The sequence below is a fragment of the Haliotis cracherodii genome, unplaced genomic scaffold (assembly GCF_022045235.1).
Source record: "Haliotis cracherodii isolate W230 unplaced genomic scaffold, xgHalCrac1.p SCAF_12, whole genome shotgun sequence".
Taxonomy (NCBI): domain Eukaryota; kingdom Metazoa; phylum Mollusca; class Gastropoda; order Lepetellida; family Haliotidae; genus Haliotis; species Haliotis cracherodii.
Genome location: NW_027266267.1, coordinates 9,684,813 through 9,708,531, shown reverse-complemented (window position 1 = coordinate 9,708,531; position 23,719 = coordinate 9,684,813). Strand labels below are relative to the sequence as shown.

Below are 23,719 nucleotides of genomic sequence, written 5' to 3'. Positions count from 1 at the left end.
CATCCCCTTTCGCCGAGTGCCAAACAGGGTAACAACAAGTACCATCTTCAACACCTTTTGTTATGACGCGGGCGGATACTGAAGCCCTTATCATCCGCTCTCTGGGCAGACGCTCTTTTCACTGGACCACGGATGCGGTATAACGATAATAAGAAACATTTTATCAAATGCATCAGAAGCAGATAGTTAAATGGTACGTACAGGTCGGAAACCTTAAGCCTTAATGTATCATAAGAATATAAACAAATATATAATCACAATAATATTAGAAATATATACATTGCAATGAGAAAACTTCAATTCAACATCATGTTTGTAGCTGTCTGTGCCCTCCTCCCCATGCTCCCTACACCAGGTGTAGCTACATTCAAAATATGATAATCTTCCTTCCCTTTTCAGGGAGGAGACAGCTATACAAATACATATTGGGGGAGAGAGAGCAAGACATGTTATTTTTTGTGTCACAAGCACAAGCAGTCATGGTAAAAACATTTGACATAATATGTGTTCAAAACAAAAGCTTGTACATCCAGCCTTATTATTTAAAATACAAATGTATCCAAAGTGAAAAAACAAAAATGATAATAATAATAATAATAATAATAATAATAATAATAATCTATTAAAAACATATAAAGAAATTAACAAATTGAATATTATATATCTACAATACTAATTAACACATAAGTGGTTTTTTTACATTTTAAAATTTTCAATAATAGTTATAATAATGATGGTTATTAACTGGAATAGTTTTGTCTTATATGTATAGTACTTATATATAACTCCAGACCTTAATTCAACAGTGTTGAACAGAAACGTACATACGCTCTAACATACATGTTTCACAGCTAGATATGCGCATAGTAAATCTATTGATTTATCTATTGTATGTAACGTCGCAAGTCAATAATATATGTGAAGTACTTTCTCTCCTTTTAGGAGTTCATCAAAAACACGATTGGACATTCCCTCCGCTCGATCCTTGTATAAACACATATTTTGTAATTTTTATGCAAATAATTTCAAATAATCTTGTACAATACTAGAATCTTGTACTATAAGTCTATCCAGACAATTTGCATGATTGCCTAGCTATAATTTCCAGTAGCTAGTTAGATACATATCATCTTAAACGTTTAAAATAAGCGCTGGTTATTATAATATTATAAATATCTATGGACAATGTACATGACTGGTAATCTATCATTCCCCGTTGCTAGTTATTTATTGTCATCTGACGAGGTATATCAGAGCTAGTTATAATGAATTACTAATAAGTTGAAACCATTTAAAGACAATTTATAGCTTCACGATTCCACTGCTGGAGTGAACTGTGGATGGCCTTGCTCAGTCTGTTTGGGCGCATCGGGTGTTGGACCTAGTCTACTTCTGAAACAATTTAAAAACGCAACATTATGCATTCATCGTGGAATCTTAAAAAAAAACTCTTTTGAGTTTGAGTATAATATTATGCGGGTCTATAGTACATATAAAACAGCGCTATTTTGGAGCCATCGTACAATTATGGCCAATAGGGATTCAGCACATGTTATTTAACTCCACTCTTTAATCAGCACAATCTACAGCATATTAATACACCACGCCACTATGGGTGTCCCGGTCAGAATGTGTAGCCGGTACGTCGTGCCTTCGTGAGTGAGTGAGTTGGGTTCAACGCCGCTTTTAACAGTTATATCGCAGCGTGTCAGGTTAATGTGGGAGGAAAGCCCTAAGTGATGCAGGCCTCAGACGTTTACAGCTTCGGTGAAACCCACGAGCACGGGTATTGTGCTGACAAACTTAGAAACATAATCGGGGAGAACGGGGATTCGAACCCACAATCCTAGGTTCCTGGCTATGTCATAGCGGCCTGTAAATAATCTAAACTACGTTGACTAGTCCAGTTTAGACTATTTACAAACTGTCTGGGTAGGGAGGTGGATGGTTCTAAGCTTCCACGATAGCTGTACAGTTGTGTGTCCCTCAGCCTGATTACGATCCAATTGGGGCCTTAGCAGTGATGTTTAGTTTGACAGCCTCATATATACACGCGAAATACGTCAACGCCCTGCCTCACCTCGTTCCCATTAAGATGACACGTCGTGGTGTCATTGAAATGCAATTCACATTTGCATCCGATTTTTCAATTCAACAGGTGAAAAAAAAGTAGGTGTGCCACGGCACTGGGTGGTCCAGACAAGATATCTTTCAGAAATTCAGTTCACGCTTGGGACGTTCCCATCTACACGCGTCTCTTCATGATACGCTTTTACATATGAATAATGTATTAAATGTACACACAATCATAGGCGTGTGGTATCTGCATACTACCGTGTACAAACAGTATCCGTGTATTTTCACTTTCGTGTCACTTTCCTCCTGTGATTCTATATTCTCAAAGTTTGCCGGCTTCAATATCTGACTTATTTGATATGAGTATGAAAAGGGTTTTGCCGTTTGTATTATAATGACTTATTTATTACATTGATGGGTAACGTGATCTGGACTACCATTTGTGTGGGTTAGATCGCTGCCTTGTGTGCTGGCGATTTGGTGCCTCCCTCTGGCAAGTAGGAGAATCTGTACTTTACTATGAAAGTGCTCTCCCAAAATATAACATTTGGAACAATGAATTATTCATATTTAAATAACATGTGAGGTTTGACATACACCAACACGACATTTTGAAACTTGTCTTACCTTCCCATGAAATCCCTCAATTCCTGAAAGAAGACAGAATACATTAAATCACACTATATCAGAAACCTGTTCACTGCACTGAAGTTACATTTAGGGAAAACGCACCCTTAATTAGAAATTATGCTTGAGCCACTAACACATGGTGTATGGCCAGGACCGTTACTGTTACATGTGGTGATGATCAAGAGGCTTTATAGATAGGTGTCTCTGACGAGCTGTGTGGGCTTGTACACAATGACGTCTAGGTGTGGGACAATTAGATCCGTCCTGTGACTGACATCGCACTTTAAGTATGGTAACAGGGACACGTGTGACGTAACAAGCAAGTGACGTCACATCAGACTTTATGGCATGATGTCTGTGCGGGCAGAGCAGCCGATTTGTAGTAGTATTTTACAAGACGGTGACTAGCCAATAAGATGTATCAACAAGAGATGAACAACTTTTCATTGACCTCTCTTTTGAACACGATTACTGCAAGAAGAATGCATAGGAAGCTGGTGACGATGAAGGTAACCACGACTGCAATGGCGATCTGTTCTGTATTGTCTGGAGGCAAGGGGCACTTTGGAGGAGTTGGAGAAGTATCTGGAACTAGGTAAACTATTCCTTTTATTCCCTTAATCCCGAATAATGAAACACACATACCACACCAGGTCATATTAAACGTGTATTTCAGAGAAATACATTTAATTTTCGGGAGAAACTTGTGCCGGCCGCCGCATATGCAAGAATTGTGACGGTGACGGACCCCTCCCTGACCTGCTTGTTTATGAAATGAATGTAGCACGTGCAACATGTGTGTGACCAAATTGTATTGAACTGTATGCATTCACACTGAATTACACGTCTCGCTACTGTGCAATTATGCCACAAAAACGTTTCACAGTTTCGTTATCACGCACTGATCCATGTACTATTCTCAATGTATCCTACCAATAAATGACTGACATAAACTGTGTGAAGCGTGAAGAAGTTTAGATGCTTAGAAATAATCAACAGAATCGAAATCGTATTATGGTTGTTATCTGTGATGGTGATTCCTATATTGGACACAGACATATACACTTTCTCTTAGGCGATAGATATTGAAACTATTATAACTTATGATTCAGAACAAACAATCGTGTAAGAATGTTGGACTGGCAGATGGTCATTCTGTACCTATGGGGGCGGTAGAGTAGTCTTGTGGTTAAAGCGTTCGCCCGTCACGTCGAAGACGCGGGTTCGATTCCCGACATGAATACAATTTGTGAAGCCCATTTCTCGTGTCCCCTGCCTTGATATAGCTGGGATATTGCTAAAAGCGGCGTAAAATCTTACTGACTCACTCACTCTGTACTTACCATGTAAAACTGTAACGCCTCCACAGGAAATTGTCCTACTCTTTTGGCACATTAATTCCAGTTGTACATCCCCAAAGTGTTCTTTTGTCATATTTATTTCTTTGACAGCCGTGATATTTGTAGGGCCAGGCACATGTCCATCTGTAAACAGTGTTTCCCTAACGCTCCCGACACGGAGTGAAACCTTGAAAGCTATAGAGCAATAGTAGTTCTGGATGCTAACTGTCAGTAATATCTTCCCATGCAGAAGATCTGGACGGTCAACGGTTATGCTGCATGGTGGGTTCTCTGAAAATTATGGTACATAACATCAAACACTCTGGTAGGAATGTTATCGGCCATTCACACTTTATAACTAGTTTTATACATGTATATGCCACTTGTTGTAATAAAAAGTACATGCTCTATTACTTGGACATGGAGGATCTTTACTTTCGTTGATTAAAATACTCTTCTGAATTCACCGATTTTCGTAACACCACCACAAAGCGTACTATTTGAGCTGATAAATTCCAGTCTTACATACGCAAAGTCTGTTAGTGTCATATCTATTTCTGTAGAAGCGGTGACGTTTTCAGATGGCTTAACGGTGGTTCCTGAACGCTCCCGACAATAAGTGAGAATTTAAAAGCTGCAGAACAATAGTAGTCCAAGATGCTTGCCGTAAAAGGCGACTATGTTTGTCGTATGAGGCGACTAATGGGACCGGGTGGTCAAGCTCGCTGACTCGGTTGATGCATGTCATCGCATACCAAATGCGTGGATCGACGCTCATGATGTCAATCAATGGATTGTCTGGTCTAGACACAATTATGTACAGACCGCCGTCATACAGCTGGAAATCTGCTGAGTGCGGCGTAAAACAACAAACAAACATACTGTACATGTCATGTAGAAGAAAGGACCATGTCTCCCTGGTTATGTTGAATGATGAGTTCATCCTAAATAATTAGATGTATTTGAACGCAATTTGTACATTTTGGAAAATGTCACGGTCATTCGTTCACCCCAAATAATCATAAACCTTGCAAAGTACTTACTTTCAGCAACAACAAGACGACAATAACAAAAGTTATGGTCGCCATCAGCACACCCCCATTGTCCTGCATGTCCCTGTTGTACGCGCAGTATCTTTAATTGAGTGTAAGTTGAGTTTATAATATCTGCCTTGAATACGTTGACAGGTGTGCAGCCCGTTACTATACACAGTGGACTACTCCCAATTGGAGCCTCGTAAATGGTGTTAGAGAAGGCTTCAGATGTAGAGCAGGTCAGACTAGTAGGTTCATTCAGGTAGGACTCCTCGGGGCACTGGATCTGAACCAAACCTGTGAGAAGGAACAGGACCCGGTTGTATCAAACTTTAATGATGCATTAACGTGTCATTAAACCTTCATTAACTAATGTATCATTAAATCCAGTTGTACTAACGTTTTAATGACGTCGTGGTGTCATTAGCGCGTCATTAACTTAATGAAGGTTCTGGGGCATCATTAGCGTGTCATTAAAAACAAACATGGCAGCGAACATATTTTTTGAACGCTTAGGACGCACAAGGAAAGACCGTGTTTTCAGAAAACGAACTCAACACCTCGAATCCATGAGCGATGAAGAAGTAAGGGTCCGCTACCGTTTTGGGAAGGCAAGCATCAGATATATCTCCGATCTTGTGAGAGATGAATTACAGCCCAAATATGCAAGATCGCACGCACTTAGTGTTGAACTACAGGTAAATGTTTGATAATTAACACGTCGTCACTAGAAACTCAGCTAGTTTGAAATAAACACATAATTATAGCGCCAAATTTATAGCGGGCAAATTTATAGCGGCAATCTTTACAATGAATGAAACGCACTTCTACGTGGGTCAGCTCACTGGTCTGTGTTGGTAAAGTCATATGTGCAGCCTAATGATACCAACCTTGTAAATATATTTCACAATTGAAAGTAATGTAAATTCATGGATCCCTTTCACTTCACTCCAGAAAGATACGTTTTCAACTTGGCGTTGTCAGCCATGATCAATTTCATAAGGGGGAGTTACTCTAATGACTTAAACTAAATGTGTCGTGCACACTGAAGAGAACAGTTTTGCGTGTTCGATTCCGGCCAAAAGAACCTTTTAATTAATTAAAGCATGCACATCTGATATCAATCATTAACACTTTACTTAGTGAGACATAATGAAAACGCAGCCAAACAAATAACAAAGTAGATATAAGTATTATGGAAATATTTGAACATTTGTCAAACCTATCATTAGCCTCTATATAATCATTTTATCAGGTTCTGGCAGCCCTGCGTTTCTTTGCAAGTGGAAGTTTCCTACAAATCACTGGCGACACAATAGGGATAGACAAATCAACAGCCTCACGAGTTGTGAGGAAAGTTTACCTTGCCATTGCGTCTCTTGTGCCAAAGTTTGTAACCTGGCCGTCCGAGAGGGATATAGGTGACATTAGAAAGGAATTCTACAATATATCTCGATTTCCTAGAGTCATCGGATGTATCGATGGGACACATGTACGGATACAAGCACCATCAGACAACGAACCTGCCTTTGTCAATAGGAAAGGACACCATTCGATCAACGTTCAAGCAGTGTGTGACAGCCAAGGTGTGTTAAATAATTTTTTATAATAACAAATAAAATGTCACTGTTAAACCTGTGCATGGAGCATACACGTCCTCCCTTCAAAGTCACAAGGACAATATGTTTACGACCCTGACACCATTCACTTTGTTAAACGAAATTGCTATCAGACAAATCTTTATACACTTTAAACAATCATACTATATTTCACAGGTGCTTGTGCTGTGTTGCATAATCTGGCGATAATTCTTCGTGAACCCATGCTGGATGTTGATGGAGAGGACGACAGTAACATTGAAGGGCAATATACAGGTCCTGAAGATGGACGGGGCATCCGTGATTATATCACAAGGCACTATTTCACTAACTGAAATGGTCAAACTGTCTCTGCTTTAATATAACTATACAGAAGAATGCAGCGATACCATCTGTTGTCACTGAAGAAAATAGTTGACAGTGTTCGCTGTTTTCCCTTCAGAAAAAATACAGCTAAACGCTACACGCATACAATGAGTTTGAATTTGTTGCACAACGCCAAGACTTCACGGTGTTTAATGAGTGTGAGTGAGTTAAAGTTTAACGTCACTAATGTATAATGAGTGTTAGTGACTTAACGTTTAACGTCACTAATGTATAATGGATGTGGGGGACGTCACTAATGTATTATGAGTGTTAGTGACTTAACGTTAAACGTCACTAATGTATAATGAGTGTGGGTGAGCTAAAGTTTAAAGACACTTATGTTTTATGAATGTGAGTGAGTTAACGTTTAATGTCACTCATGTATAATGGGTGTCAGTGAGTTAAAGTTTAATGTCACTTATGTATGATGAGTGTGAGTGAGTTAACGTTTAGCGTCACTAATGCATAGTAAGAGTGAGTGAGTTAACGTTTAACGTTACTAATGTACAATGGATGTGAGTCAGTTAAAGTTTAACGCCACTAATGTATAATGAGTGTGAGTGAGTTAACGTTTAACGTCACTAATGTATAATGAGTGTGAGTGAGTTTAAGTTTAACGTCACTTATGTATAATGAGTGTGAGTGAGTTAAAGTTTAACGTCACTAATGTATAATGAGTGTGAGTGAGTTAACTTTTAATGTCCCTTATGCATAATGAGTATTGGTGAAATAACGTTTAACGTCACGAATGTATAATGAATGTGAGTGAGTTAAAGTTTAACGTCACTAATGTATAACGGGTGTCAGTGAGTTAAAGTTTAATATCACTTATGTATGATGAGTGTGAGTGACTTAACGTTTAACGTCACAAATGTATAATGAGATTCAGTGAGTTAACGTTTAACGTTACTAATGTACAATGGATATGGGTCAGTTAACATTTAACGTCACTAATGTATAATGAGTGTGAGTGACTTAACGTATAACGTCAGTAATGTATTCTGAATTTGAGTAGATACAATTTAATGTCACAAAGGTATAATGAGTGTGATGGAGTTAAAGTTTTACGTCATAAATGTATAATTAGTGTGAGTGAGTTAAAGGTTTAACGTCACTAATGTATAATGAGTATGAGTGAGTTGAAGTTTAACGTCACTAACGTATAATGAGTGTGAGTGAGTTAAAGTTTAATGTCCCTTATGCATAATAAGTATAGGTGAGTTAATGTTTAACGTCACGAATGTATCATGAGTGTGAGTGAGTTAACGTATAAAATCACCAATGTATAATGAGTATGAGTGAGTTAATGTTAAACGTCACTAATGTATAATGAGTGTGAGTGAGTTAAAGTTTAACGTCACTAATGTATAATTACTGTGAGTGAGTTATGGTGTAACGTCACTTATGTTTAATGAGTGTGAGTTAAAGTTTAACGTCACTAATGTATATGGAGTGTGTGTGAGCTTAAGTTTTACGTCACAAATGTATAGTGAGTGTTAGTGACTTAACGTTTAATGTCAGTAATGAATAGTGAGTGTGAGTGTCTTAAAGTTTAACGTTACTTATGTTTAATGAGTGTGAGTGACTTAAAGTTTAACGTCACTTATGTATTATGACTGTGAGTGAGTTAAAGTGTAACGTCACTAATGTAAAATAAGTGTGTGTGAGGTCAGGTTTTACGTCACAAATGTATTATGAGTGTGAGAAACTTAACGTTTAATGTCATTGATGTATAATGGGTGTCAGTGAGTTAAAGTTTAATGTCACTTATGTATGATGAGTGTGAGTGAGTTAACGTTTAACGTTACTAATGTATAAAGAATGTGAGTGAGTTGAAGTTTAACGTCACTAATGTGTCATTAGTGTGAGTGAGTTAAAGTTTAATGTCCCTTATGCATAATAAGTATAGGTGAGTTAATGTTTAACGTCACGAATGTATAATGAGTGTGAGTGAGTTAAAGTATAACATCACTAATGTACAATGGGTATAAGTGAGTTAATGTTCAACGTCACTAATGTATAATGAGTGTGAGTAGGTTAAAGTTTAAAGTCACTTATGTTTAATGAGTGTGAGTGAGTTAAAGTTTAACGTCACTAATGTATAATGAGTGTGAGTGAGTTAAAGTTTAACGTCACTAATGTATAATTACTGTGAGTGAGTTAAAGTGTAACGTCACTTATGTTTAATGAGTGTGAGTTAAAGTTTAACGTCACTAATGTATATTGATTGTGAGTGAGCTTAAGTTTTACGTCACAAATGTATAGTGAGTGTGAGTGACTTAACGTATAATATCAGTAATGAATAATTAGTGTGAGTGACTTAAAGTTTAACGTCACTAATGTATAATGAGTGTGAGTGAGTTAAAGTTTAACGTCACTAATATATAATGACTGTGAGTGAGTTAAAGTGTAACGTCACTTATGTTTAATGAGTGTGAGTTAAAGTTTAACGTCACTAATGTATATTGATTGTGAGTGAGCTTAAGTTTTACGTCACAAATGTATAGTGAGTGTGAGTGACTTAACGTTTAATGTCAGTAATGAATAATGAGTGTGAGTGTCTTAAAGTTTAACGTCACTTATGTATTATGACTGTGAGTGAGTTAAAGTGTAACGTCACTAATGTAAAATAAGTGTGAGTGAGGTCAGGTTTTACGTCACAAATGTATAATGAGTGTGAGTAACTTAACGTATAACGTCATTGATGTATAATGGGTGTCAGTGAGTTAAAGTTTAATGTCACTTATGTATGATGAGTGTGAGTGAGTTAACGTTTAACGTCACTAATGTACAATGTGTGTGAGTGAGTTGAAGTTTTACGTCACTAATGTGTCATTACTGTGAGTGAGTTAAAGTTTAATGTCACTTATGTATAATGAGTGTGAGTGAATTAACGTTTAACGTCACTAATGTACAATGAGTTTAAATCAGTTAACGTTTAACGTCACTAATGTATAATGAGTGAGTGGATAAAGGTTTACGTCACTAATGTAGAATAAGTGCGAGTGAGTAAAAGTTAAACTTCACTTATGTCTAATGATTGTAAGTGAGTTAAAGTTAAACGTCACTAATGTATAATGAGTGTGAGTGAGTTAACGTTTAACGTCACTAATGTATAATGAGAGTGAGTTAGTTAAAGTTTTACGTCATAAATGTATAATTAGTATGAGTGAGTTAAAGTTTAACGTCATTTATGTATAATGAGTGTCAATGAGTTAAATATTTACGTCACTAATTTGTCATTAGTGTGAGTGAGTTAGAGTTTAACGTCACAAATACATAATGAGTGTGAGGGAGTTAACGTTTAACGTCACTAATGTATAATGAGTATGAGTGAGTTAATGTTTAACGTCATTAATGTATAATGAGTGTGAGTTGATAAAATTTAACGTAACAAATATATAATGAGTGTAAGTGAGTTAATGTTTAACGTCACTAATGTATAATGAGTGTGAGTGAGTTGAAGTCTTACGTCACTAATGTGCCATTAGTGTGAGTGAGTTAAAGTTTAACGTCAGAAATGTATAATGAGTGTGAGTGAGTTAAAGCTTAATGTCACTTATGTATAATGAGTGTGAGTGAGTTAACGTTTAACGTCACTAATGTATAATGAGTGTGAGTGAGTTAAAGTTTAATGTCACCTATGTATAATGAGTATGGGTGAGTTAAAGTTGAACGTCACGAATGTATAATGAGTGTTATAGAGTTCACGTTTCACGTCACTAATGTATAATGAGTGTGTGTGAGTTAATATTTAATGTCACTTATGTATAATGAGTGTGAGTGCGTTAAAGGGTAACTTCACTAATGTATAATGAGTGTGAGTGAGTTAAGGCTTTACGTCTTAATGTGAAATTAGTGTGAGTGAGTTAGAGTTTTACGTCACTAAAGTATAATGAGTGTGAGTGAGTTAAAATTTTACGTCACTTATGTATAATGAGTGTGAGTGAGTTAACGTTTAACGCCACTAATGTATAATGAGAGTGAGTTAGTTAAAGTTTTACGTCATAAATGTATAATTAGTATGAGTGAGTTAAAGTTTAACGTCATTTATGTATAATGAGTGTCAATGAGTTAAATATTTACGTCACTAATTTGTCATTAGTGTGAGTGAGTTAGAGTTTAACGTCACAAATACATAATGAGTGTGAGGGAGTTAACGTTTAACGTCACTAATGTATAATGAGTATGAGTGAGTTAATGTTTAACGTCATTAATGTATAATGAGTGTGAGTTGATAAAATTTAACGTAACAAATATATAATGAGTGTAAGTGAGTTAATGTTTAACGTCACTAATGTATAATGAGTGTGAGTGAGTTGAAGTCTTACGTCACTAATGTGCCATTAGTGTGAGTGAGTTAAAGTTTAACGTCAGAAATGTATAATGAGTGTGAGTGAGTTAAAGCTTAATGTCACTTATGTATAATGAGTGTGAGTGAGTTAACGTTTAACGTCACTAATGTATAATGAGTGTGAGTGAGTTAAAGTTTAATGTCACCTATGTATAATGAGTATGGGTGAGTTAAAGTTGAACGTCACGAATGTATAATGAGTGTTATAGAGTTCACGTTTCACGTCACTAATGTATAATGAGTGTGTGTGAGTTAATATTTAATGTCACTTATGTATAATGAGTGTGAGTGCGTTAAAGGGTAACTTCACTAATGTATAATGAGTGTGAGTGAGTTAAGGCTTTACGTCTTAATGTGAAATTAGTGTGAGTGAGTTAGAGTTTTACGTCACTAAAGTATAATGAGTGTGAGTGAGTTAAAATTTTACGTCACTTATGTATAATGAGTGTGAGTGAGTTAACGTTTAACGCCACTAATGTATAATGAGAGTGAGTTAGTTAAAGTTTTACGTCATAAATGTATAATTAGTATGAGTGAGTTAAAGTTTAACGTCATTTATGTATAATGAGTGTCAATGAGTTAAATATTTACGTCACTAATTTGTCATTAGTGTGAGTGAGTTAGAGTTTAACGTCACAAATACATAATGAGTGTGAGGGAGTTAACGTTTAACGTCACTAATGTATAATGAGTATGAGTGAGTTAATGTTTAACGTCATTAATGTATAATGAGTGTGAGTTGATAAAATTTAACGTAACAAATATATAATGAGTGTAAGTGAGTTAATGTTTAACGTCACTAATGTATAATGAGTGTGAGTGAGTTGAAGTCTTACGTCACTAATGTGCCATTAGTGTGAGTGAGTTAAAGTTTAACGTCAGAAATGTATAATGAGTGTGAGTGAGTTAAAGCTTAATGTCACTTATGTATAATGAGTGTGAGTGAGTTAACGTTTAACGTCACTAATGTATAATGAGTGTGAGTGAGTTAAAGTTTAATGTCACCTATGTATAATGAGTATGGGTGAGTTAAAGTTGAACGTCACGAATGTATAATGAGTGTTATAGAGTTCACGTTTCACGTCACTAATGTATAATGAGTGTGTGTGAGTTAATATTTAATGTCACTTATGTATAATGAGTGTGAGTGCGTTAAAGGGTAACTTCACTAATGTATAATGAGTGTGAGTGAGTTAAGGCTTTACGTCTTAATGTGAAATTAGTGTGAGTGAGTTAGAGTTTTACGTCACTAAAGTATAATGAGTGTGAGTGAGTTAAAATTTTACGTCACTTATGTATAATGAGTGTGAGTGAGTTAAAACTTTACGTCACTTATGTATAATGAGTGTGAGTGAGTTAACGTTTAATGTCACTTATGCATAAAAAATGTGAGTGAGTTAAAGTTAATAGATAATGAAGACAATTTTTTGAGTGCATACATTCAAATAGTTTGAACCGTTATGTTTGGGTTGTTACAGCACTAATGTAGTGCCTGTATAAATGTATTGATGTCATAGTTTTTGATTGACTAACCAAGCAATTTCGTTTGCCTTCGCGTCTCTATAAACCTAAAATAAAAGGCCCCATCCGCTAGCGGACTAATGATTGGCTGATAATCGAGTGTGGCTACAATTTGTATGTGTGTTTCAATGACTGTAGCAATCTGTGAAGTTAGTATTGCTGAATTGTTCTTAAACATTGACTTGAATATATTGTTTCGATTCCATAGTTATATACGTACAGAAGGATGTACACACGTTGCATTTTCCGCTACCTCCATAAACGCAGCTCAAGTCTAAAATACCCTCCCAAGGTTCTCTCTCCTCCAAAAATAATAAATAAATAATTTGTCTGCAGGTTTTATCAAGAAGGGAATGCTGGATTTACAAGAAAAATAAATATTTTGGGCTCCTTTCACAGACCCATATTGCGTGTTTTGAATCGGTGCGCGATAGAAATATCTCGTCTCCAAAACTACAATAATGTTTCATTGAAATAGTAATGGCCAAACGTATAAAGCATACATATATGGGGACAGTACTGTACCGAGGCGTGTTCCTGTGGATGTGTCAATTATCTTGAAACAAGAGTCCAGTTTGAAATGCAAGCAACTACGTATATGACTATTCAAAGACGTCATATCAAACCGGATAGTGCCGATGAAATCATCAGCAAGTATATGGATTTACTGCCTATAGATGGTTTAAACATATATATTTTCACAAAAGTGAAAATGGAATGGTAAACAAGCGAAGCGCTTATGTTAATACCGCTCCATTACACATAGGACATAGTACATTGAATACATGGATGAAGGTTAGATGTAACAAATAAATTGTACATGCCAAGCTAGATGTATATATATATATATTTCAGTGTATTTTAAATAATCATTTAACTGAAAATCTGCCAGTTTTTAATACAAAGTGTTGAATATAATCTAATCTTAGCATTTGCTCTACCTTAATCAAATCCGAATTTCCGCATAACACTATTTGTAAAAAATAACCATGTTGGTAAAAATACATTTCATTTCGAAGAGCATAGTAATTTGTACACACATAAAAGAAATGTAAAGCATCTTGGGTAGGATATCCACAGGAACATGTTTTTGTATCAAAGATTTATCTATCATGCGGATAGCAATAAATCCCCAGGTCCGGATAAGATTACAAATGAACACATTATCTATGCAGGAGAACATCTTATTTATTCCTTACGTATACTTTTTAATCATATGATGAAACTACAATATGTACCCTATGATTATAGACTTGGTATGGTCATACCAATATATACTAGCCACATAAAGAAACTGTGCACGGAGAAAATATAGATATAAGGGCACACCGTCCATATATGAAATATAGGTTTGAATATAGCAATTATTGGAGACATTCAAACGCTCATGCACATGCATATGACGCCATTGATGGGGTCCTATGGACGTGCAATGTGTTACAGCACGTGCATCCTGTGCAGCTGTACACAGCATGTGCAACTCAAAATTCGCTGTCACTTTGGAAAGCATGATCTGTGGTCATTCAAAAATTCAAAACTTCTCAGCCGCAGACACAAGCATATCACAAGCAAATCATGCCAAGATTGACAGCTGCACAGCGTCATGAAGCCATTGGAATGATCCGAGCGGGAATGAGGCAACAACAGGTGGCAACACATTTCCAATGCCATCGTAACGCGATATCGGCATTGGTGAGGCGTTATCAGAACACAAATGACGTTGCCGACCACCCACGTTCAGGACGTCCCCGAGTAACGGCGCCAAGACAGGACAGATGGATTCGAGTGACACATCTCCGACACAGGTTCCAAACGGCAGTAACGACGTCCCAGATTCCTGGACTGCGCCGTATCCATCCCAACACTGTCAGGAATCGTCTACGTCAGTACGGGATTCGACCATACGTCGCATCCTGACACACCGTCATCGAGTCAACCGTCTAAGATGGTGTCGCAATCATGTTCGCCAACCTCGAATATTGTAGAGAAATGTTGTCTTTACAGATGAATCGAGGTTCAACATTTCCCACAGTGACGGGCGCCAACGTGTCTACCGACGTTTGGGAGAACGTTATGCACGCAACTGTATTGTGAAGAGTAATCGTTATGGAGGTGGCTCTGTGATGATTTGGGGTGGGATAACAGCACGGCACCGAACCCCTTTGGTGGTTGTTCATGGCAATCTCACCGGTGTTGGCTACAGAGATCAGATTCTGAGGCCTGTGGTCATTCCTCTCCTACAACGTCATGGCCCGGGATTGACATTTCAACAGGACAACGCTCGTCCTCACACGGCTAGGGTCGCAATGGATTTCCTTCACCATAACAATGTCATGTTACTGCCATGGCTTGCAATTTCTCCAGATCTCTCCCCAATAGAGCATGTGTGGGATGAAATGGAGCGCCGTCTGCGTCGTCTTCCACATCCTCCAGATAACGTCCGTGACTTAGCACAGGATTTGAGGATATGGCAGGACATTCCCCAGGCCTTCCATGCCCATTTGGTGGACTCCATGCGCCGCCGATGCACTGCTGTGATTCACGCACAGGGTGGTCATACCCGTTATTGACTTTGTGACTTTGTCGTTTGACCCTCTACTCCAGTTTGATCTTCTGACGTCATCGTAACAGATGTTGTTCAGGTCCCGTTGACTTTTTCTTATGGTCCGATCATTCAGCTGCTACAGTGTCTGCATCATTTTGTTCTTGCTGTGTTGTATTTCAATCCAGAATATAATTTTTCCGTGCACAGTTTCTTTATGTGGCTAGTATATAAGGGAAGAATGAAAAATCGGACCCTCGAAATTATAGAGGTATTACTCTCACATCATGTCTCTGTAAGCTCTTTGAAAAAATACTGCTCAAACGTATAGAAGACAAACTATGAGGGCTTAACCCAGACTTTCCTGATATGCTACAGTTTGGTTTTAGAAAAGAACATGGAGCTATTATGTCAGTATTTACTTTGATCGAAGGCATTCAGTATTACATACAAAGGGATTCTGCAGTCTTTGCAGCTTTCTTAGATAATGAAAAAGCATTCGATAGGATATGGCACGATGGATTATTTTACAAACTACATAAAATGGGCATTAGAGGTAATACATGGAAATTACTACATCATTGTTATACACATAGTTATGCTTATATTTCCTACCAAGGTGAACAATCAGACAGATATATGGTTCAACAAGGTGTTGGCCAAGGCAGAGTAATCTCTGCTTGTTTTTTTCTTGTTTTTATAAATGACCTCATTACAGCCCTTAGACAAGCACAATGTGGCATTCGTGCTTATGGTATGGATATTCCTGCAGTCTTGCTTGCCGACGATACTACATTTATTAGCGCATCACCGAGAGGCTTACAAACATCCCTTGATATTGTACATACATATGCCTCAAGGTGGCGCCTAACATATAATCCATCAAAAAGTGCAATAATTGTGTTCACCAAAGCAAAACGCAAGGGGTATAACTGTCATTTTAAACTTGGAAATATACACATCACTACAACTGATTCTACGGTGTATGGTGGAATACTTATAACATACAATCTGTCCTGTAAAACAAGAATTGAAAAGTACTGTCAGAAAGCAAGACAAAATATGAACTACCTAAGATCTTTAGGATTAAATAGTTATGATCTTCATCCAATTTAAAACGTGAAAATATGGCTCAGAATGATACTCAAAACCAGCCTTTATGGATGTGAATTACTCTGACATCAAGGGTCAACATTCCGCTCTGTTGGAAGGCAAGCAAAGATATTTTGCACGCATTGTACAGGGTCTTGATAAAAGATCTCTTTCAGAATCTACTATTTCGAACCTTGGACTTTGGACAATTACTGCATATATTGAAAAATGCAAACTTTTATTTCTTGGTCGTTTATGCAATCTGAACTGTAATAACTTTGCAAAAGATATTTTTTGCGCGTCAATTGCAAGCCCTGTCAATTCAAAGACAATCTGTGGAGAACTTAAATCAACACTTGATAAATACAATCTGGGTCACTACCTTCGTACATATACCCAGTACGGTACTTTCCCTCCAAAATTTAAATGGATAAATCGTGTTAACGAAACTATAAGAACAATCATGACTCACAAATGTATCAAAAACGCAAGCATGTCCCGTTATAAGAGAATTCATACGAAATTAACATACCATGTACTTTGGCAATTAGCTTTTCTGTACCCGGAATATCGACCTGCTTTACAAATCTGTGTGAAAGTCTCTTCACGCAGTAAACTTTCGAAAGAGTGCATGCTCTCTAATAGGCATGCTTTCGACTATGAAAGCCAGATTATTTTACATTGTGAAGCGCTGATATCAGAAAGAAATGCGTTTTTCTCTTCTCTCATTGACGTACTTGACGTTCAGCAACATGTTGATTTTGAAATGCAAGACGAAACAGATATGTTGTCAGTCTTATTTGGGGCTGAAACAAAATTTACTCACAATCTGGATCAACACACCTGGGAAACTATTATACTACAATTCGCCTCAACTAAGGCATCTTTTGATATATATCTTCTAGTGAGAATCTGTCATCATTTAGATATCTGAATTTGATAAACTGTGTATAATTGTAAATATGTTATGCCCTTTTTATTGTGTTAACTGCGTGTAATTGAATACATTTTCATTGTAATCTTCGGAATGACATCTGGAGGAAATAAAGAATCTCTCTCTCTCTCTCTCTCTCTCTCTCTCTCTCTCTCTCTCTCTCTCTCTCTCTCTCTCTCTCTCTCTCTCTCTCTCTCTCTCTCTCTCTCTCTCTCTCATAATTTAAATCCCAGTGTATACCATTAACATCTGCATAAGCTTTTGTTTTACACCTCACTGTTTGAAGATTAGTTTTATTCCTTAAGTCATACTTTGTGTTTTCAGAGTAAATAGTTCCTGCTTAAAAAGTATTGCTTCTCCACTTAAGACAGACAAGGAATCTATGTAGTGTTTGAGTTTTAATAATGCTGCTACACAACATATGTATTGAGATAACGCTAATTTGACGTTTAATGTGATCGAACTCTCAGCTTGATGCTGTTCATTGAATTAGTGCCCCGCCTGAGCGGTATATAGCAAGTTGGATGGGGTTGGGGTTTAATGCCGCTTTGAACAATATTTCAGTTATATCACGGTGTGTCAGTCTAATGTGGGAGGAAAAGCATAAGTGATGCAGTTAATAATAGCAGTTTACTACTTTAGTAAAATCCACGAGCACGCTTTTAGAACTCACAAACAGAGAAACACACTCAGGGCAAATCGGGGACTAGAACCCACAATCGTAGGTTTCTGGCAGGCCTAGGGGACGCAACTCTAGACAGCGAAGTACAGTGCGGTAGGCGTCATGGACACCGGTGGTCGTGGACAAGAAGGTGTTTTGAGAACCAGGTTATGTATGGCATCAGAATAATATGTCATATTTACAATAAAAACCTCAAATTAGAGCCCTATAATGACTGTACTAATGCTGCAGCCCTAAAGGGTACCGTCTATATAGCAAGAACAAAAGCCTGTATGTCGAATGTTTTAGGGATGATTTGTTTTTATCTAATTTTGTCAATCGATTGTAAATATGGCTACTGTTTTGCATTCGGTTATCGAAACGCCAGCTGCATATGCATATTGATATTAGTAAAACAGTTCAAATCAAAAGTATTGATGCATTCAAAATAATACAAAAACAAAACCTATGCGTCCGTTATGAGATGGTTGATTTGTTGCATTTCCCGTGCAGGCAAAAACAGCGTTCTCGTCGTAATCGAAATACGAACAAGGTGAAACTAGTCGCATGCAGGATGAGGGAACAAGATAAAACAATGCATGGTGAGTAAGTGAGTGAGTTTGGTTTTACGCCGCGTGATTTCGTGATTTGTCATAAATTAATTATAAAATCATATAAACAAAAATAGAAACCGACTGTCTGCGACATGCATTGTGAGGTTTGCCAGGACGTAGAGGACATGTCTGTTGATGGAGGACTTCATCTGTTAACATAAGATATGTGATAGGTTTTAATAACTGCCACCATGCGAACTACAATGCTTTACACGTACAAAACACGCGCACATTGCCAGGATAATATCATTTTCATCAGGCAAAAAATAATACACGAAATGATTCATGTTGAAATGAATAACAGATAACAAACGTTCCTGTGTCTTGTTCAAACTAGTATAGCTTAGCTTTCATTATTGTAGTACATGTATGGAATCAAGTCACAAAAACGCAACTGCTACAGAAAAGCCTGCATTCCAAGCAAAAGTTGACTTTTATGCAAGCCCCCTGCATTTCACTACCCAAAAATGGGTATAAAAAGATGTGCGTTGACGGGATTCCATATTCATTGTTTAGCATCGTGATGACAACAACCACTCAGAAAACAACAAAATTACGCAATTATTCAACATTACGAAATGCCACGCCTGTCCGAAAATGAGCGTCTGCGAGCCATTGGTATGCTTGAAGCTTGCAGGACAATCTAACGTCAACAGAAACACCATTTGGTGCAGCAGACGAATGCAGTCAGAGACCATCCTCGGAGTGGCAGGCCACGCGTAACTTATAATCGACAAGACAGCTGGACTCGAACAACACACCTTCAATATCGATTCCATCCAGCAACAGTGACTGCAAGAAGCATCCCTGGCCTTCGACGAATATCTTCACAAACCGTACGTCGCCGCCTCAGATGTGTAGGGATTGACGCCAGAAGACCAACCAGGCGTCCCATTTAGACAGGAAACAACCTTCAAGCACGTCTACAGTGGTGCAGACAGCGTCTACACTGGACGGCCAGGCAGTGGGGGCAAGTTCTATTCACTGACGACTCTCGTTTTCATCTCAGCCACAGCGATGGACGTATTCGAGTGTACTGACGTCGAGGTGAACGTTACGTCAATCATTGTGTCATGGAAGAAGATCGGTTCGGGGGCGGCAGCGTTATGGTATGGGGTGGGATTACAGCAGGACAGAGGACCCGTTTGATAGTGGTACAGGGAAATCTCAATGGACAGCGCTACCGCGACTTGATCATCGGCCCTGTTGTTCTACCGTTTTTGCGTCGCCATGGCCCAGGCATTAACTTTCAAGATGACAACGCCCGGCCCGGTTCGACTTGTTCAGGATTCTCTTCAACAAAACAACGTGAATGTCATTCCCTGGCCGGCTCGCTGCCTGATCTCTCACCAATCGAGCACATGTGGGATGAGATGGATCGGCGCCTTCGACGTCAACCACGTGTTCAACAGACACTAGAGGAACTTCGAAACATGCTCCAGCAGATATGGACGGATATCCCACAGGACTTTGCGCGACACCTGGTCCATTCCATGAGACGAAGATGTGTTGCTTGCATCGTAACCAGAGGTGGACACACACGCTATTGATTTGCAAATTAACATTTTGGCATGTTCATGTTCTTGTTGTTTTTATGAAATCACGCATTTTCTGAAGTCAGTATGGCAAATTAAACTATTTGAACACTTACTTTTATCTGTTGCAAACCGAAATTGTTTCAGATTTGGTAAAAAACATAACTTTGCATTAAATCTTATTCAATGTCACAGGTTCCTTTTTTCAGTAAATAATTATAGGTACCAGCAATTACTGATATCTTGAAAATACTTGCTGAGAACCAACATTCAATTTATAATATCGAATGTTGGTTCTCAGCAAACAATGGAGCAAAACAACATGTGGTGGTCACTGACTTAACTGGACGCCTCTTAAAACAACTGTTCGGTTAAACAAGGGCGCACAGTATACTGTGGGAGGATCTGTTATTAGATCTGTTTTGCTATTCCAAAAATATCTCATCTTTGTAACATATTTGAAGGACTAATAATTAAAAAACAGACCACAATAAGGACAATTGGAACAGGCTAGAATCATAGCTCGAAATGTTTTATATTTGACAATGGACTAACATTCTCGAGGAAGTCGGGTTGCCACCATAACAAAAAACTTCCTGTTTTACAATTGTGCCTTTGCCAGCCGAGGTCATGGACCCACAACAGTATGTTATTATACATTCCTAAATTGTTTTATATCCCTAAGATAGCACCTATCCGCAAAATGGTGTTCCCAATGTCCACCATGCTCTATTAAAGATAAATATGTGATCATAACTTGTGAAAATATACACTCTACTTTGGGCATGTGGTCTAGTTCATTCAACGAAATATTCACAATTAAAAGAAAGAAAGAGGTTAACTTCTAAGACCTCCATAATTTCTGGCTTTCCTTCCACTTTAAGCTGACACGCCGTGATGTAACTTAAATACAGTTCGAAGCAGCGTTAAACATAACTCACTCATTCAGTGTATATTAAAGGAAGTCTGATATTTATGTGTGGAAAATACAGTAAAATGGAAGGTGTTGTGCATGGTTCCTTTCATTCAATTTATGGACAATGTACAGCGGGCTCGCCGATTGTGACGATTTAGATATATAACAGTCTGATCCACGCACCAGCATCTCAACCAATGGACGAAACGAGATATTCATCCGATACACGTTTATGATATGCTATTACACGTGATTACTCGATCTTTTGGCTTTACATTGTATTGGCTCATGATTTTGTTCATGGAATATAATTGTCTCAAGCTCACGTTTAAGAGTCATCAAAACGGTGCCTTATTACAATTGGAACGGTAACAGCTCACCGTGGGATTGTTCAAGCTACTATTGATAAAATCAACCATCCAAAACTCGAGGCAGCTCCTGTGCGTGATCCACAAAATGAACATTTATCGCACAGTTATGTTTACAGGGGTCACAGCCATGCACAGCTTTCACCTGGACCACACATCACAGTATTTTGTGTACATGTCCTTTAATGTCCATAGGAAGGCATTAAAGAGAAACATATTACGTTCACTCATATCATTTCTTACCTTTGTGACAGTAAGATCCAAATAATATACATCTGAAGTGCTTTTGCGCAATATCTTCACGCGGTCATCTCGTCCGCTGTCATGTGACCCGTGAACAGTGGCGTGACGTCAGAGACCGGAATACTAACATTTTATGTGCGCTTCCATTATGAACAAGAACTACAACCGAAAATCTCAAATCGCAGCCCAAAATGATAACTGATTGTGTTACTACTTTCAATATTCGGTTTAATTGATAAGGAAGAAAACCATATTTGTGACATTAAATTGGCATATGGGGCTATATGTATCTGACATTAAACTGACACATGGGTCGATATATATGTGACATTAAACTGTCATACAGGGCTTTATATGTGTGATATTTAACTGACACATAAGTCGTTGTATGTGTGACATTAAACTGGCATATAGGGCTATATGTATGTGACATTAAACTGGCATATCCGGCTTTATATGTGTGACATTAAACTGACATATACAGTGTGTGTGTAACATAAAACTGACACATAGGGTTTCAGATGTGTTTTCATGTGTAACATTTCTCAGACAGATAGGACTCTTTAAGTGTGACATTAAACTGGATTAAAGGTATATATGTGTGTGATATTAAACTGGCATATAAGGTTCTATGTGTGAGACATTTAACTGGCGTATAGGGCTCTATATGTGTGACATTTAACCTGAATATACTGCGCTATGTGTTTGACATTAAACTGGGACATAGGGCTCTATATGTGTGACATTAAACTGACACATAGGGTTTAATATGTGTGACATTTAACTAGTACATAGGGTTTTATATGTGTGACATTAAACTGACACATAGGGCTTTATATTTGTGACATTAAACTGACACATAGGGTTTTATATGTCTGACATTAAAATGACACATAGATCTTTATTTTTTACATAAAACTGACATATAGGGCTATATGTGGGTGCCATTAAACTGACACATAGGGTTTTATATGTGTGACATTAAACTGACACATACGCCTTTATGGGTGTGACATTAAACTGGCATATACTGACCTGTATTTGTATGAGGACATGATCTCGAAAACTGTCATACAGGTAGCGCATCATTCAAAATATCATTGTCAATGATACCATTACACTTCCACCCCCACACGGACGAGGTTGACCTCTACATGACCATCAGAGCTGTCAAGGTGAAACCTGGACTCACTTGAGAACATTATACTGTCCCAATCTTGTCTTCTGAACCTCAGATGCTGTCTACACCAAGCTAGGCGTGTCTGACAGTGACGTAGAAGGACAGTAAGGCGTTTCTCTTGACGTCAGGGCCGGAACCGACTGCGTAAGGATCTGCGATTTAAATGCGTGGCATCTTGCTTTTCAGCAAGCCGGGGCACTGTGTAAGCATTATTTACGGTAAAACAAAAGTGTTACCTTACACACTTGATAGCTAAACAATCCTTGTGTGATGTTTACATAACAAATACACGTGTGTTAGAATCATGCTCTCAACAAACACGCAAATAACATGCACGTGCAAATTGTGAATCAAGACCTTAAATTGGAGAAATTCTCTTCATGAATATGTATTCAAACATGCATTATTTGATTTAAGAATAAGTTGTTTTCGTTGAACTTTATATGAAGCTCTTGTCCTTTTTTCTGCTTGTTTGAACTAAAAAGTATTTCATTATGTTTGACCTAAGGACAAGCGTACGCTCATGACAATTCTCAAAGATTTACAATAAAGGTTGAAATCACAACATCTACGATGAAATAAAACATTACAAATGAGACAGTTGTCCCCTGTTTTCTATTTGTCAGAACATGGGACCTTACGTTCGAGTCTTAGTGAGCATCCTATATTTATCACACTTTAGACATAAATTAACAACAATTTATTTCACTCGCAA

The 23,719-nt window shown here is 37.7% G+C and overlaps 1 protein-coding gene across 1 annotated transcript; it reads right to left on the bottom strand.

The window, feature by feature from the left end:
• Nucleotides 1–748: 748 nt before the first annotated feature.
• LOC139457524 (uncharacterized) lies at nucleotides 749–21,900 on the bottom strand. The gene is made up of 6 exons (XM_071238909.1): nucleotides 21,825–21,900; nucleotides 18,845–18,911; nucleotides 5,090–5,377; nucleotides 4,050–4,337; nucleotides 2,704–2,726; nucleotides 749–1,392 (listed from the first exon to the last, which is right to left on the bottom strand). The coding sequence occupies exons 2-6, from the start codon at nucleotides 18,909–18,911 to the stop codon at nucleotides 1,387–1,389; spliced, it is 672 nt and encodes a 223-aa protein (XP_071095010.1). The 5' UTR covers nucleotides 21,825–21,900; the 3' UTR covers nucleotides 749–1,386.
• Between the last annotated feature and the right edge of the window lie 1,819 nt (nucleotides 21,901–23,719).

Excerpts from the sequence above, each read along its gene's own strand:
- LOC139457524 (XM_071238909.1), bottom strand. The coding sequence starts at position 18,911 with ATGAAGTCCTCCATCAACAGACATGTCCTCTACGTCCTGGCAAACCTC. Across the intron at positions 5,378-18,844 it reads CACAATGCATGTCGCAGACA|GTTTGGTTCAGATCCAGTGC; the intron begins GTCGGTTTCTAT and ends TCCTTCTCACAG. Across the intron at positions 4,338-5,089 it reads TCGTCTTGTTGTTGCTGAAA|AGAACCCACCATGCAGCATA; the intron begins GTAAGTACTTTG and ends CATAATTTTCAG.